This window comes from Nelumbo nucifera, chromosome 2, assembly GCF_055504915.1.
Source record: "Nelumbo nucifera cultivar China Antique chromosome 2, China Antique-T2T, whole genome shotgun sequence".
NCBI lineage: Eukaryota > Viridiplantae > Streptophyta > Magnoliopsida > Proteales > Nelumbonaceae > Nelumbo > Nelumbo nucifera.
Genome location: NC_142650.1, coordinates 101908317 through 101925942, shown reverse-complemented (window position 1 = coordinate 101925942; position 17626 = coordinate 101908317). Strand labels below are relative to the sequence as shown.

General features: G+C 36.0%; 2 protein-coding genes across 2 annotated transcripts; one reads left to right on the top strand and one right to left on the bottom strand.

Annotated features, from left to right (window-relative positions):
• Positions 1–110: 110 nt before the first annotated feature.
• On the bottom strand, positions 111–6234 carry HEXO2 (beta-hexosaminidase 2). The gene is made up of 2 exons (XM_010278058.3): positions 5382–6234; positions 111–1256 (listed from the first exon to the last, which is right to left on the bottom strand). Exons 1-2 carry the CDS (start codon positions 6232–6234, stop codon positions 289–291), a joined length of 1821 nt encoding a protein of 606 aa, XP_010276360.2. The 3' UTR covers positions 111–288.
• Positions 6235–12941: 6707 nt separating this feature from the next.
• Positions 12942–15427, top strand: LOC104611130 (small ribosomal subunit protein uS7-like). Its single transcript, XM_010278060.3, has 4 exons — positions 12942–13099; positions 14291–14562; positions 14650–14853; positions 15135–15427. Exons 1-4 carry the CDS (start codon positions 13037–13039, stop codon positions 15187–15189), a joined length of 594 nt encoding a protein of 197 aa, XP_010276362.1. The 5' UTR covers positions 12942–13036; the 3' UTR covers positions 15190–15427.
• Positions 15428–17626: the final 2199 nt, after the last annotated feature.

The window sequence follows — 17626 nt, the reverse complement described above, 5'->3', positions numbered from 1 at the left end:
ACAAAAAAAGTAAGCAATGATGAACCAGAACCTACATTACCTGAAGCCTGATGGAAAGTAACAAATTCTTGAGGGAAAGCAAGCTCAGTTTTATAGTGTAACAGAACAAATAAGCGAAGGCCAGCCTTTTGCAGAATTCATTGAACTCAAACAAGTAACAGCTATTACAACTCAGTTTATTTTCCATTATCCCCATTCAAAAGAAGATATCTTAGTTTATTTTCCATTATCGCTAATTCCCTATTCATACAAAAAAGATATCTTTCTGTTGAATTGTTGTTGATAAAGTCATTGAACCATGTTGCACATGCCTGGGTGTGTAACACACCAAAGGGGTTGCATTGGTTCAGCTCCAATTCCCCTAGAAACCATTCTATAACGCCACTCATTCAATCTATCAGTGGCCTCTGCATATCGCTTCTTCCCTGTCTCATCCCGATTCCCTGACCATAAAGTCTCTGCCATTGCCGAAGCCCTAGGCCATATCCGAGCATCCAATACTGTTGGATCTGCTTGTTCCGACCAAAGTGCCACCTCACCTCCTAAAACTAGCCTTGCCTCTTCCTCAGTCAGCCCATATGTTATATCATAATCATAAATCCTTTGCCATGTCTTGAATGGTCCACACCATGAGCCACCTTCACCACCATCATAATTAAATGGTTTTCCCGGCTCATCACTTATCTGCCGGTCAAATCGACTGTCATTCCCAAGAAAATTACCATGCCCACAATCTAAGTAATAGAAATCTGATGATGACACAACCACCCGATATCCAGCAGACACAATACGCTTGGTATTGTTGGGGCCATTGTTCCATGTGTGCAAAATAGTCTTCTCTGGGGAGAGAATTGAGGGGTTCACCTTAACATTATCATCTAATAGGACATCCTCCCAATACACAACTGTACGATTGAGGGAAACAATGAAAGGAAAAGTGGAATTAATGAATGTTTCTAGAAGCTGACTAAGAGTCCCACCATTAGAAAGGAAGGCTTGGATTTTCTTATCAGCCCTCCAACAACCAGGGATGATTTCATCAGCACCCGCATGGTAAAAAGGTTCTGGAAATAATGAGGCAACATCATGAATGACATTATGGAGAACTTCATAGGTCTTGGGATTCAAGGGGTTCAAGTGACCCGTTCCTGGCTCCGATGCAAACCTGTCAGCCCAGTCTGTCCCATCCGGCCACCAGAACATATTCGCACATGTGACAATTTCTGGGTAAGCTTCAACCCATGATCCAGTGTGCCCTGCAATTCATAATTCCTTAGCATATCCCAACACTTCCACGAGGGAAAAAAAAGTCAGTTTCACTGGTTGAAGAAAAACATGTTATGAGTTATAACCAGAACATATATATCTATATCTATACTACTATAGAAAGTACAAATGAGGTCTTAGATTTCTGGACTTTTTTACTATAATACCCCTCTTCTTGAATTTGGTCCCTTTCTATTGTGAGGGAAAATAACATAATTTTAATACTACAATTCAGTTCATTCAATTCTCCTTCAATCCCACATCTATGATACTTTTGTTTCCCTATCATTAAATTCCACTATTTAAAATCATTCGCTAATTTTAATAATATGAAAACTAAACCTATAATTCTAAAATCAACCCAAAAATGAAACCTTTTTTTGTCTAGGTGATGGGTAAGTAGTTCAACCATTTGGTTCAAATTGATCACCCCATGATGCCACAATTAAATAATATTTTTTAAATAGATATAAAATATAAAGAAGTACAGAAAACAAAGGAAATTTGTAGAAAATTCTGGGTACATCTATAATATAATATATTCACCATATTAAACAAAAATAAGTATGATAAATGAAAAGTATTTTTGTTAGTGATGTAAATGGAATATAAAATCTAAAACCGGCCAAAAATGAAGACATTTTACTATCTAGGTGGTGGTTCAGTGGTTCAACCATTTACGTCAAATGGGTCAACCAATGATGCCATAGTTAAAAAATAAAATTTTTAAAATAGAAAAATACAAATGATTGAAATACCAGAAAATATAAAATAACCCCAGGGGCATCTCTAATATTATATATTAATCATATTAAACAAAAATAAGTGTGATAAACAAGAATTATTTTTATTAGTGATGTAAATGAAATACAAAATCTAAAACTTTAAACCAATTTCTTATGTAGGTGGTGGATCAAGGGTCCAATCTTCCAAGTCAAATGGGTCAACCACGATGTGAAACTAAGTTTTACTTTTTTTTTATGATGGAAATGGAATAAAAAATTGAAAATCAACTGAAAAGCATAAAAATGAACCATTTTTTCCATCTAGGTGGTGGGTTAGCAGTTTTCTAAAATCAACCCATAGTGGCATAATGTGATAAACTAATATGCATGAAATTCTAGAAAATATAGAAATTTATAGAAAAAAATTGGGATGCATCTATAATATTAAATATTCGTTACATTAAAAAAAATATATGATATATGTGTGATAAAAAGAATTATTTCCACTAGCGATGGAAATGGAATACAAAAATTAGGGGGAAAAAAAAGAGAACTAATGTCTAACCAGTGAACCCGCTAACTGGGCCAAATGGTTCAATGGTACAATTAGCTAGGTCACCATGTTGCTAATCGGGTCAAAATGATTTTTTGCAAGCAAATATGTTTGGTGGTAAATGGACCTAGAATCATGATCAATGATAGGCCAAGCAATCTCACCAGTTGATTTGATTATGGGATAAAAACCAATGTTCAAAAAATTGTTTAGAATTGCATTTCCATCCCAATCAAACAAGTCAACTTTATGATGTAATGTAATTTAAATAACAAAAATAAAAATATACAAAAAATATAAAATTTATAGGAAATTTGCAAAAATATAGAAAAGATGAGGGATTTTTTGTGGGAGCCGAAGAAGGAAAGGAGAGATCACATAATAAGTTGGGAGGTTGTGTGTAGAAATAAAAATGAAGGGGGCCAAGTTTAGGAATATACAGACAAGGAACATAGCTCTATTAGAGAAGTGGCTATGAAGATTGCCTCAAGATAGGGATAAATTGTGGACAAAGTTTATAGTGAGCATTCATGGGCTCTTGGACAATGGATGGAATCTTACCTATGTTCCTCCCTTTTATCAAGTACAATCTTTGTGATGGTAATAGCATAAAATTCTAGGAACATGTCTGGTTGGGGACTTCCCCCCTAAAGGACCAATTTCCCTCTCTCTATATGCATTATCAAGTTTCAAAAAAGAGCCAATATCCAAGTTCCTTGTCCAGTCATCTTCAAACAATGGGGTCAACTGGAATTTGAGTTTCAGAAGGGGTATCAGAGATTTGAAGTTCCCAAGTGTGCTTAACTTGTTGCATTTGTTGGAGGGAGTGTTCCTTGAGCCATCTATACCTGATAATCGAATTTTGACTTGTACATCTTCTGGTTCCTTCTCTTGTGCTTCTTCTTCAAAACCTTGTTACAGCCTTCCTCTAATACTATGCATTCTTTTCCAGTGAAAGAGGTGCGGTGCAAACCTATTCCACCAAGGGTTGCTGTGTTTTGTTGGAAAGTTGTACATGGAAAGACCAACACCCTTGACCTACTTCAAAGAAAGCAGCCAAGGAGATCCACTTCAGTCAATGCAAGTTAGTGCTTACACCATTCGAACAGCCTCTCCCAACTTTGCATTGGGAATATCTCCTCATGAAATAAATCACATAAGTATGGACATATTCTCAATACAAGGCTGTAAAGGGTGTTCAAAAGGGTCTTGCACTGACTGAAGCTCAGCTCGCAGCCAAGTTGGTGTTTATCCCCTCATTGATGTGTGTTATGTAAGGCTGATGGTGAGAGTTGCTACCCCTTATTTATTTCTTGTTCCTTTATTACTTTTATTTGAGAATGGTGCTTCTCTTTGTTTGGGTGCAGGCGGAATCCTACGGTGAATGTATAAAGCATGTTTGATACAACTACTTTGTTATGGCCAAAAAAGAGGGGGAGAATAATGTGGAGATGTCTAAGAACTTCTATATTTCGGACGATTTGGGAGGAGAGGAATTCAAGGGTTTTCTTGGGAAAAGAAAGAAATAAAGAAGATGTAATTGAAACGATTAAGAAGTGGTGCATTGGTTAAAGTCCTTGGAAGGTTTCTCATGTGTTTCAGCAACTGATTTGCTAAGGAACTGGAAGGCAGGTGTGGATTCTTCTGTTCATAAGACTGTCATTAATCACCATTGGTTCCTACTGGATAGAGGATTTACTAAACTCAATTTTGATGGTAGTAGCTTGGGAAATCCATGACCTTCTGGTATTAGAGGTGTATTTAGAGATGAGGAGGGCAAAACCATTGCTCTATATTCTGGGCCGGCTGGGGAAGGAGACTTATTGAAAGCATAAGTGCTGGCAGTAATGGAAGGCATACAAAGAGCAAGAACATTGATCATTAGCAAGCTATTTGTTGAGGAAGATTCAAAATTGGTGATCAACTAGTTACAAGATGAGGGAATGAAAATGTGAATGTATAATAATGAAAGGAAGAGACTCAGGTGGTTAACTAGAGACATGAAAGTAAGGCTAGGGTGGGTTAAGTGGAGTGCGAATTCTGTAGCTGATGCCTTAGTCAAGCAGGGGGTGGTGAGAGATTTTTTGTTTTGGGCACAATTGTAAGGGAGTTGGGGCATTTTGGGGGAGAGAATAAGAGGTTTTATCTCCAAGGGGCCATGATATGTACTTTTATCTGTTAATCTGTTATACTTACTAATATTTGCTATTATTAATAAAATTTTGAGGTTAATGATCCAAAAAAAAAAAAGCATTGCATAATCTTCATATTAAAAAAATATATGTTTGAAAAAAAAAATAGAATTATTGTTGTTAAAGATGGAAATAGTTAAAATGCAAAATATATATATATATATGAGAACTAATGTCTTAGCCATGGCCAGTTTACCTGGTCAAATAGGTTAGTGGCCAACTATTTATCTTTTTTCCATTTCTGTCTCTTTGTAGACACCTGTCGATCCCTATCATATGCATAGACATTTGAGGTGCCCAAACATTATCAGGATCCAAGAATCCACCATTGAATGAGTTTAAGTTGAGATATATCCATCTCCTAAGGCCACTGCCCCCGCCGACGGTGAGGTTAAACTCTGACAGTCGAAACCAGTTGGATTTTTTTAATACTTCATTTGACCGCATTTCATACTTATGGGGATTGGTTGTTTGGGACCAGAAAGATGTTCTAGGGATTAATAAACCAATGAACGTGGAACATGCATCCAACTACTGATATCAAGATAAACCATCGCCAACTGTGTAGTGGCCCAATAGGAAGCAAAAAACAAAACTAGAAAATTGAACAAGCGACAAAAGAATCAGAAGATAGATTAAACTCACCAGGGGCATCGATTTCCGGCAAAACCCTAACACCATGCCTGAAACCGTACTCAACAATCCGCTTAACGTCCGCCGGTGAGTACTGCATGTCCGGTCCATACGACCCTTTCCGGGCGAGCTCCGGCTCCGATGGCAACACCAAAGGGAAGGAGTGTGAATCCGTGATGTGCCAATGGAATACATTAAGTTTGTTGGCACTCATTGCTCTAATAGTCCTCAGTATATGTTCCACTCCGTAATAGTTCCTGGAGGTATCAAGCATCACCCCTCTGTGCCCAAAGATCGGCGAGTCGTAAATGGACAAACCCGTCGGGACACAGGGCGGGTCACCCCAAACGAGTTGCGAGAACGTCTCGAGGCCCCTCATGGCTCCCCACACCGTCCGCGCCGTCAGATTGGCCGCTCCGACGGTGGGGATGGTGAGGGTGTAGGATTCGTCTACGCCATGTTGGAGAGGGGTTTTCAGGTCCGTGACGGTGAGTTTGACGGCCTGTAAGGGATGAGTGAACGTGAGGTTAACGACGGGGGAGACGATCGAGCGGTGGCGTTCAGAGAGGACGAGATGGCGATAACGGTCAACGGCGGGGGTGAGATATCGATGTTTGGGAGAAATGATTCTGAAACTTGGAGAGAGGAGGGTTGCTTGTGGGTGGAGCCAGGAGAGGTTACGGGGTTTTGGCCATACGTTGATTCGGGATTGGACGGAAGAGATGTTAGAGATGAAACAGAATAGAGGGATGAGCAGGATGAAATGCAGAGAAGACATGGACTGAAGCTGCACAGAGCCACTTTTTCTGATAGATACAGACACACTGGCCATAGTTACAGTATCATACTTGCTTATGCAAGTCATAAAAGTATATTTTATTTTTTAAGGCCCAAAAAGAGCTTTCCATTATCATCGATTAGGTTCCATGTGTGTGAGTGATTATTTGATAAATAAGTGTTTATCGTAATAATAAGAGTAGATGGTGGTCCCAAAAGAAATAACCACTTATTCACTTAAAAATAATAATTGTTTACAAAAAAACACCCAATGCTATCATGGATTTATGAAAAGTGAAAACATTCCTTATATTTGCATTTTACTAAAACACCCTTGTAGTTTTCAACCAATTTACTTAGTCGACTTTATGTTAAGAATTATTAGTATTTTTGTCTAAAAATGGTAATTTGACCATACAAATAGAGTGAAAAATGTTTTAAGACCATGAGCCCATGTTTTTTTATTCTAAAAGTACCTCTAAAACTTCATATCAAGCGTTTACAAATAAATAAGGTTTGATTTTCAGATCTATCAAAAAGTGTTTGGTTCTGTAAAATGAAGAGAGGACAGTAGCATCTAGGGTTCTTAGCAATCCATGTCTTCTTTTTTCATGAAGACAACAAATTTTATCGAAAAGATTTTAGAGGTGTAAAGTGGGTTGTGTCGGGCCTGCAGGGGGTCGCACTTTGTGCAGGCCGTGCTGTGCTGGCCTACGGGCCATCACAAGTCATTCCACCCTTCTTGGTGAAAATTTTGGGGGTTGGCCTGGCATGGCCCACGGCCTGGGACTATGTGGGCCCGTGGGTCGAGCCTTGGGCCAGGTCAGGCCGTGTACCGAGCCAAAACTATTTATTTAAAAAAATTGACAAAAAAACTTAAAATTTTAATTTTATATGACTTTTGTGTATAAAATTGCTTATATATGTAATAATTAAATAAATTAGTATAATAAAATTAAAAAATATATATTTTATTAATATATTATATACTATATACTATTACATATTATAATATATAAAATATATATATGGGTCGTGTCGAGCCGTGCCACATACTGTGCTAGGCCAAGTTGCGGGCTGGGCTGGGCCGTGCCAGCCTGCGGGCCGTGGGCGGCACAGCCCGCTCCGTTGTGTTGTGCCATGCCGGCCCATGGACCTAAAATTCCAGGCCCGGGTCGTGTCGGGCCATAGGCGGCACAACCTGATTTACACCTCTAATAGATTTGTTGCCCACATTTTACTAGAGACAATAACAACTTTCCCATATTAGTTTTCTATAGATTACGTTTGTTTGAGGGATGTTCAGGCCAAAAGTGTCATTTTTCACTTCCATCTAATGGAATGTGGGTTAAATTGGTTGCAAACTTATGGGATGTTTTAGTATAATACAAACTATAGGATAGGTTTTAGTAAATTCATGAACTATAAGGGGTGTTTTAGTAAATTACCTTAAAAATAAACTCAAAATTATGACTTCTTGAATAAGTGCTTATTTTTTTGCTTCATGACAACTAGGGGTGGCAACGAGCTGAGTTTTTCATGAGCTACTCGAGCTCAACTCGTGAGAAGCTCGGCTCGGTTCGGCTTCAACTGAGCTCGAGCCCAATTCATTGGCTCGATTATTAAATGAGCCAAACTCGAGCCTACTAGAGGGCTCACGAGTCAACTCGAATATATATATAATAAAATTATTTTAATTTTTTTAATATCAAATAAAAAATTATATATAATTTTTTTTATAAAATATTTTTTTCTCAAAATCGAGCTCAAGCTTATGAATTTTTTACTCGAGCCAAGCTCGAGCTCAAGGTTCTGGCTCGAACCGAGCTCGAGCTCGAGCTTGGTACTATTCAGCTCAACTTGGCTCGAATCCACCCCTAGATACGACCGAGGGGTAGTAAATCCCCCAAACCCATAACCCCCACAACCTTAGTGTAGGTTGGATTCAATCCCAAGTTTATGCTACAACCGTCGAGAGGCCTTGCCAACCAGCCAATTGGCACCTTGCAATCTATGGAAACTATTTGATAACATTGTGGTTTGCATTGGTTGTTTGTAATAGAAAAATGATTAATTAGAAGAGTTCACATCTGCGCCCCACAGGGGGACGCCCCACAATATCCCACAGCACATCCCTGTCGTGTATTGGGAATATCTCCCGATAATGACATCATCGGGAGATGTTCTCAATACATGGCGGGAATGTGTTGTGGGAAGTTGTGGGGCGTAGATCTGAACTCTAATTAGAAAACTCAAGAGGCCTTCTCTTATTAGAAAATTGACTTCAAAGATTGGCATTGGATTTGGATTTAGGCCGTTTTTGAATGGAAAAAAAAAAAAATCCTTCCCATGCATTAAGCTCGTGAGTGGAGGTTGTCTCTTGGCATATATACATGAGAAGAAAGGTGGGGAGGGGAATTTTATTATGTGAAAGATGTCTTGAAAATTTGAAGAATAATAAAGGGTAAAATAAACATTTCAATATCTCCATCCATACTTGCCGGTGATGTCCTATTGGCAAAAACTTGGGGGTAATTTAAATAATTTTTCAAACTCTAGGTGTATAATTAGTCGATTTCAAAAAAAAAAAAAAACTAGGGGTACTTTTAAGTATTTAATCCTAACATTTATGAATGTGAAACCCACCATGAACAACATGACCATGAGAAATAGGGCAAGCATAAGCAATTATCTTATGGTCAGCTTTGTTACAAAAGTATCATAATATTTACTATGTATCATCATAGTGTATAACATTTTTATTAGGTCATTTACTAAAACCCCTTTAGTTTTAGAAATTTACTAAGTATATGTTTGGCATTGATGCTACAGTTGTAGCAGTGCTGCTTAAGTGTGGCTTGGAGTACCGTTTTCTCATAAAACAATGCTTTTTTTTTTGTTTGGAACCGTTGTTACTAGGTAGGATATTTCCAGGAGCAACAACCACTTTTCTGTTTGGTACCAATGTTCCACGAAACGTTTTCTGCACTGTTACCTATTATATAGTGCTTCTACTATGTAAAAAATTACATGGAAAAAAACCAAAAAACTCATACATTAATATAAATATAAATTATAGACAAATGTAAAAATATAGAACAAAGTATGAAAATCAGCAAAATTGAATGAAATTTCATGAAAAAAACAGAATATATATATAAATATTTATATTTATACAAATATATAAACATAAATATAAATATAAATTCTAGACAAATGTAAAAATATAGAACAAATCATGAAAATCAGCAAAATTGAATGAATTGCATGGAAAAAACAGACTATATATATAAGTATAAATATATATTTATATTATATAAGCATAAACACAAACATAAACATAAACATAAACATAAACATAAACATAAATATAAATATAAATATAAATTCTAGACAAATGTAAACATATAGAACAAAGTATGAAAATCAGCAAAATTGAATGAATTGCATGGAAAAAAAGAATATATGTACATATATAAATATATATTTATATTTATATAAAGTATATATAAACATCAACATAAATCTAAATATAAATATAAATATAAATATAAATATAAATTCAAGAAAAATGTAAAAATATAAACCTTGAATTTTTATTAACTTTATCACAGGTAATTAAATTTCAGTATTATTTTCAGACCCAGCTTTATGAATTATGGTAGCTTCTATTTGGCATTCTCTCATTGGATTTCAGTCTTTTATAGAGGAAGATAAGTGGGTTTTGACTTTTGACTCAAGTAAGCTGTTAGGATGGAGAGAGCTAGCTCTCAAACAGGTTGTTGCTTTCTGAAGTTAAAGCAACCAACTAAACTAAACGCCCAAACTTGAATTAATTCGTATATACTAGCATTGAAATCAAAGTCATGAAACCATTAATTTGTTGCTTCTTCTCTGCCATCATTTCTTTCTTGGGTAAGGTCCATTGCTTAATTAATCAGGAGTATATGGAAGGATGAGAAGAATAGTTATCCTTCCTATCTGTGCACATGGGATTTATGTAGAGGAATCTGAATCAGGTTTTAACCTGGGAGAAGACCAGACCCACTGTTTGGATGAGCATTTGGGGTATGAAAGTTTTAACAGTTTCACATCCTCTGTTCAAAACCGAGACTGGTATCTCCACCAAAACAGAACAAACATCACACTATTCGATCAAAACAAAAAAGAACAAAAAAAAAAAAAAAAACTCAGAATGCTTGAAGAATACAAACCTGGTATCTCCGACGATCGAACAGACGGTGACTGAAAAAAGGAGACTACAGGTGACCTCGGTGACTACTTGCACTCGACCTCAACTCCAACGGCTGACTGCTTGCACTTCGGTGACTGGCTGTGCGGATATAAATAAGCAATAACTAAGGAGCTGCTTGATAATGGCTAAAGGTGTTAAACTTAATGACATATTGCTTTGTCATTTAGTAATTAAATGATTAAATAATAAAATATTCAAAGATTTTAGTAATCTACCCAGCTTCGTCTTCATCCATTGTCAAGCCCATGACCTCCTTAGGTGGCCCAAACCCTGCCGTACATTTAAACATACATTAATATTAATTTTTAGTGTAGGTTAATGAATTAAGCCAAGTTTAACCCAAGTGCATCAAATTTTAATGCAGGTTAAGCTCAAGTTGGACAGTTTGGGGCATTAGGTGAGGAGTGTAAGTGAGCCAAGCCATACTCAGGAGGAGCTACTTGGGCTCACCTAGCTAAATATTTGAACTCGACTCAAAATAATCAAGTTTAAGTTGAGTAGTTGGTTGAGCCGAGTTTGAGATTTACAATACCCAGTTCAAGTGGTTTACAAGCCTAATTGAATTCACAATAAAATACTATTTTTAATACTTTTGCATTTATAATATAATAAACACTTATTATAATATAAATAAGGGTAAATTGTTGAAACTTCCCCTGAAGTTTGGTAATTGCAATCACCTCCTTGAACTTTTTAATACAGTTGCAATCACCTCCAAAATACCCATGTAATTTACTTGTGACCAAAGTGTTTATTTTCCATTCTTTTCTCTTCATATCAATCGTTACCCCAAACCATTCCAATCTATTATCCAATATTTTCCAAATTTGCCTTTCATATCAATTCCTCAAAGGTAAAGCTTCAACTTTAAACACTTGAATTTTCCTTTTTTGTTGTTCATAAAGTTTGTATTGTTTTTTATAGAAACCAGCCTCAATAGTAACTATGTGGGTGTTTTAGACATTTCATGCTTTATGTTAGAGGATTTTGACAAAGGGGGTCTAGGGGAGGTTATTACAAATACCAAACTTCAGGGGAGGTTTCAACAATTTATCCTATAAATAAATAAATTTATAATGGATTTTTATAATATATTTTTATTTTTAATATGTTTAATATTAGTTTATTTATTTTTAATAATTGATTCAAGTTGAGTCGAGATCAAGTAGCTCACAAGTATTAACTCAAATCGAGTTCGAGCTAGAAACTTGAAACTCAATTGAGCTCAAATCGAGTTTCGAGTTCTAAGTTTTTGAGTGGAGCTTGAGCTTGAGCACCCTACTACCTGGTTCAACTCAACTCAATTACACCCCTACCTTAGACCCAATTCTTAGAGTTGGGCCTAGGTTGAGCCACCTAGCCCACCCAACGTGCACCCCTAATACCGAAACAAAAAGATTTTGGATATTAAATTTCATCAATCTATTAACTAAAGATGATTAAAATATTATATATCATGAATAAATAACTTGAAAATAACCCATTCCAAATCTGAGCTCATCACTCCATAATTAGGGTGAACCAATATTTAATCCAACTATAAATGGGTCAAATATGGTTCATTTTAATTGGATTTTGAATTTGGATCAAGGGATACCATTTTACAGCCCTAAGGCCAACTTGGAAGTGCTTATTTGAAAAATAAATGTTTGTTCTAATAAGTACTTATGAACGTTTGGTTAAAAACATTTATTTTAAACAGAGGTAGTATAGGCCTTTTAAAATGATGTGGCAGGCCAAGATAAGCCAAAAAAGGAAATAAACACTTAAAATAAGTCCAAATTTTAGATTCTAAAACAAGTGCTTATTCTCATAATAACCACTTATATCAGGCTTATTTCCCAAACGTTAATAAGAGTTTATTAGTGTGATCCCGACCCAATAAGCACTTGTCTTTAAGCACACCCAAACTTAGCCTAAAATTTATAAACTGAACTTGGTTTGTTGCGACTGCAATTTGATTTGCGCTGGTGCAAAAGCATGTGAGTGCAAACTATTGTTTTAGGTTTCACCATTTCGTATTTTCGTGTTGTTTGTTTGAACTGCAATTGAAGTAAAACTTGAAACAAAGTAAAATAAAACCCGTAAAAACAAAGCAAAATCTACACTTTTCCTGCACTACTAAAGTACATATTAGCCATCAACACAGACACATACGCATCCACGCCAACACCACTTGTACATAATAATGGGCCTGCCACTAATTCATTCAATGCAGGGTAACTGCAAAGCAAAAAATACTAGGCCCGGCCCGGCCCAGCCCATCCCAGCCTCGCGATGTTCTCATAGTCGGATAGTCATTACTCCTAAGAGACTAGGGTTTCGGTTAAGCATATCGTGTACATCATAGCTATATCGCATCAAATAGACCATCAGATTTGAACGGCTTGATCCCTCGGATGAGACTTATTTTAGAACGATTTACGATAGCAGATTTAATCATCAGAGGGCTCGCGATTTCTGGATCGTTAGGAGTACATCATCAGAGGGCTGGCGACATCGCGATATTAGTTTGTCCCTCACAATATAAAAGTCGAGCTTCCGTTTTCCATCGTCTCTACTCTCTAAGCGGGCGCTTTTAGGGTTTTAGAGAACTCAAGACTCGAGAGAAGCTCCGCATCTGCACTCTGCAGCCATGGCGATCGTCGCTCAACCAGAGGTGAAACTCTTCAACAGATGGTCCTTCGATGATGTTCAGGTCTGTTCTTTTATCCTCAAGTTACTACTACTGTTGTTGGGATTGCCATCAATGTCGCTTGCCTTTTCATTATTTCAATCGTTGATCTGTTGTCGTGGACGACCTAATGTCTATAAGCGATGCCTACTCTGTCAACGCTAAGATTCGGCTGGATCAGGAGTTGTAGTCGTTGGGGGAAATTGGGTTTATTCCCGGAAGACCGTCTCGCAAGTTTATAGATTTGTTTATCATAAAACTAGTTTAATATTTTCAATATCTATTTCCCCTTTTTCTCCAATTGCAGTTATTGATGATGATAATGCATATGTTTCATTAGATAGTATTCTTGAGTTCAGAGTTCTTTAGAAATTATGTAGTAATTATTATGCATGTGTAAGGAGTTCAGCTTTTAATGTCGTCATAAACAATCCAAAAATGTTTGCATATTTTTTTGTTTTCAGGAAAGAACAAACGATTTTGTTATTTTTTTTTAACCCGGTCATGTTGTAATAGAGTCAATAAATTGGATTAGATAAAAGACGATCTTGTGATGCGTAGTCTAGGGCTGGTACTAATTTGTTTTTAGTTTTGTGGGAAGTTGGAGAAGGGTTTTACATAGCTTGGTGATAATGTTGTCAGAAGTAGAAGTAGGCTCTGGATGGCTATTTGCTTTTGATGACCCATTGGTTCTTCCTTTTCCATGATTTAATTGGAAGTTATCTTCTTTCAAGAAGACAGATGGTATGTCAATGTTTCCACTTTGATCCTTCAGTGAAGTTTCTTTGTTGGAGTATTTTGAGGGGATGCATTTTCTGTGTAGACTGAAGGGATTTGCGTGTATATGGGGTAGGCGATCCTTGTGTCTGAGAATATACTCCAATGAAAATATATCTTTGTTTCTATCGTACTTACCCTACTCACGATTTTACTACAAGTTTCCTAGTTTGGTAATGATCAAACACAATTCCTACAATGAATCTTTGATTGGAAATATGCATTCTTGGCTGGTCCATGCAGTGTGGTTTTGTTGTGTATCATACTATAGTATACTTGGCATATTCTTTTACTGTTCAATATAGAGAATATTGTCATATTTGCGATGACATATTGTGATCTACACCTTCAGTTGTCGCAAGTATTCTTTTCAATTGTTACAACAATTTGTTTTGAAAAAATTCTTTGCAACAATTATAAACTTGTGGTTTCATGCAGGTTGGTGACATATCTTTGGTGGATTACATTGGTATATCTCCCAACAAGCATGCAACTTATGTCCCACACACAGCAGGGAGGTACTCTGTCAAGAGGTTCAGGAAAGCTCAGTGCCCCATTGTAGAGAGATTGACCAATTCCCTGATGATGCACGGGCGGAACAATGGGAAGAAGCTCATGGCTGTCCGCATCGTCAAGCATGCTATGGAAATAATCCATCTCCTCACAGATCAAAACCCTATTCAAGTGATTGTTGATGCTATAATCAACAGGTACACAAGCAAGAAATCTCTTTGTTTCTATTAATATAATTTTTTTTTTGTTACATCTCATTGCTTTTCTTTCGGTTAATAATATAGTGGGCCAAGAGAAGATGCAACTCGTATTGGTTCTGCTGGTGTTGTGAGGCGTCAAGCTGTTGATATCTCTCCTTTGAGGCGTGTTAACCAAGCAATATACCTTCTTACAACTGGTGCCCGAGAGAGTGCTTTCAGGAACATCAAGACCATAGCTGAATGCTTGGCAGATGAACTTATAAATGCTGCCAAGGGGTCATCCAACAGGTATTGATCTTTTTTAAGCCCTGTTTGCACCCCGAACCTTACCTTAACCATACTGTGAAATCCTAGGACAAAAAAGAAACGGTGGATTTTGCTCAAATTACACGGTGTTATGTGGGTATTGACATTTATGATTTAAGGACTTGTTTGCTAATTTCCTTCTTTCCTTTGTAATTGTATTTCTTTTCCCCCCTTTTTTCATATTGACATTAAGCAGACAGGCCAGAAGTATCTTGTTCGTTTTTGCTCTTTTTGTTTACCTTTGTTTTGCCTCTGTTTTGCAGCTATGCCATCAAGAAGAAAGATGAGATTGAACGTGTTGCCAAGGCCAACCGTTAGGAGAGAAGTTCAATGGGCGTTAACAAGGACCTATATGGAAGAGAGTTGCCTTTCGTTTGTTTTCCTCACATCTTTCCTTTTAGCTTTCAAAGGTCAAGTTTGCTCAGTATACAAGACAATGGACCATTTCCAGTTTTGTTAATTATTTTTCTTTGGTAAAATGTTGTCCTTTCCCTTTGTTTTTTTTGGTAGAAATTATTGAACATTTAACAATTAGTTTTATCCCCCTTTGGTAAAATGTTGTCTTTTCCCTTTGTTTTCTTTCTCTCTATTATCAACTGCTACAACTACTAGAAAGCTGTAATTGATTTCCGGCGAATCAATTATATTGATAAGGCTATTTGTTTCAAGACCATCCAAAGTTCCAAATGTCGACCTAAGCGATGCCTCCTCCTGCTTTCTTTTGTATACTGCAGCTAGCCGAAAACGGAGAACCAACAGCTAAAGCCCATTCTTTTCCCTGCTCAAGTTTTTCTTCGGTGAATCAATTGTGTTCATTTCCCTGCCTATGTAGGTACTTGTTTACTTGTATTTGGTATGCGGTGTGCTTTGTCTTAACTTGTATGGAAAATTTGGAATTCCTTCATCCCTAACCTCTGATGAGGAAAATGGAGGCTTTACCTTGATTCAGCTGCTCCTGAATCATCGGTGGTGCCATAACAGACCAAGAATGAAAGTCACCATTCTAGAGAGTTGTCGGAATACGTTTGGAAAACATCAGGGATATCTAACTTGGGGGGGGGAGTGCACATAAATTTTGTTTTCACAAGTGTAATGATAATAGTTTGTATTGTATCAAATGATACAAAACAAATTGCAGCAACCAACTTATAGTAATGCTTTTAATCGATGTTTCTGCTCCTAGTTGGTTGATTTAATAAAAGATATGTTACTATCTTGTCAATACAAAACCAGTTTATCTATTGTCATTCTTAATTAATCTCATCATCTACGTATTTACTCGTACTCGTGTTGGTCTTAAGGCATCCCTTGCAACGAGTAGTCATGGGTTCAAGCTTATATGGTTAATCACGATCCACACTTTCCAGCTTAAAAGTCTTTGTAGCTTCAGTATTATGGGTTGATTTCAGCCTTTCTAATTATTATAAGCCTCAATGTTGAAAGCATGGTTTTCAAAATTTGATCGGACTGGATGGTCAGAGGTGATCGGTTCCGTTTTCCTCTAAAACTGTTGATTTTGGTCAGTAAACCACTGAATCGGTTGACTAATTATTCAAACCGTTCGAATGATTTTGACTGTTTTTTAATTTTTAATTTTTTTGTCAGAATGGGTTGGACCATGTATCTATGGTAAAGAGAAATATCAAGCTTTGCAAGGTGAGGACCAACTTCATGCTTTTTTGAGAACTTTCATTTTTCACAGCAATTTTACATGCAACATCCAGGTGGCAAGTTTTAGAGTCCAAATATCCTACTCAGGCTTTGTGTTAAGTTGCGCAATAACAAATGAGATGTCATCAAAATTCTCGAGGGTGGTTTTGATTGGTCCATGGTTTAAAGTATCGCTACTCAATACACAAGTTGTGTGTATATGGAAGTTTCAGTTTTATCCAAATTATCATTATTATTTTTCTTTTAACTTTTTAGTCTGGCATTTTTGCGGTCTTACCACATCGTGCTTTAATGCTTTAAAATATTCAAATCCCCCGGTATCATCATATAAATGTATCCATATTGGTGACTCTTAGATAAGGGCAAGATTCAAAGTATCGGAAACGCCAAGTGTATCGGAAAGACAATTTTAAGATATGTATCAGGATACGCTTTGGATACGCATATGTATCGGAGAAAAGCTAAGATATACATAGATACGCTTGGAAATAATATAAATACTTTAATAAATTATAAAAATACATCAATAACACTAAATATAAGACCTCAATTAGGTGTATATACATTAAATTAATATATTTTAATGGTTTTATGAAGAAATATATTATAGCTAATTATAATTTCATTACAAATCCTATGCTTAACTATAATTTATAAATTATAATTCTTAATTTTTAATGTTTTATGGGATGAGAAAAACCCAATTCTCTTATCCAACCATAAAACATGCATTGGCACAACTTCTATGTGAAAGTATAATCAATAATTATTTGTTATTTAAATAATTATTATTTATTATTCATTTTCAAAAATTATAAAAAATAAATAAACATTATATGATATATTCAAAAAATAGTTATTAAAAAATTTCAATTGTGGATAATAGATCATCTATAGAATTATAATATATTCAATCATTGTGATCAATGATAAAATATAGTTATTTATTTATTTATTTTTTAATTCTAAAAAAAATAAAAAATAATTACTAAAATAAGAGATTTCAATTGGTCTATGGATATAATAGATCATCTGTATAATTATATTCAATTGTTATGATTAAATGATAAAATATAATTAAATA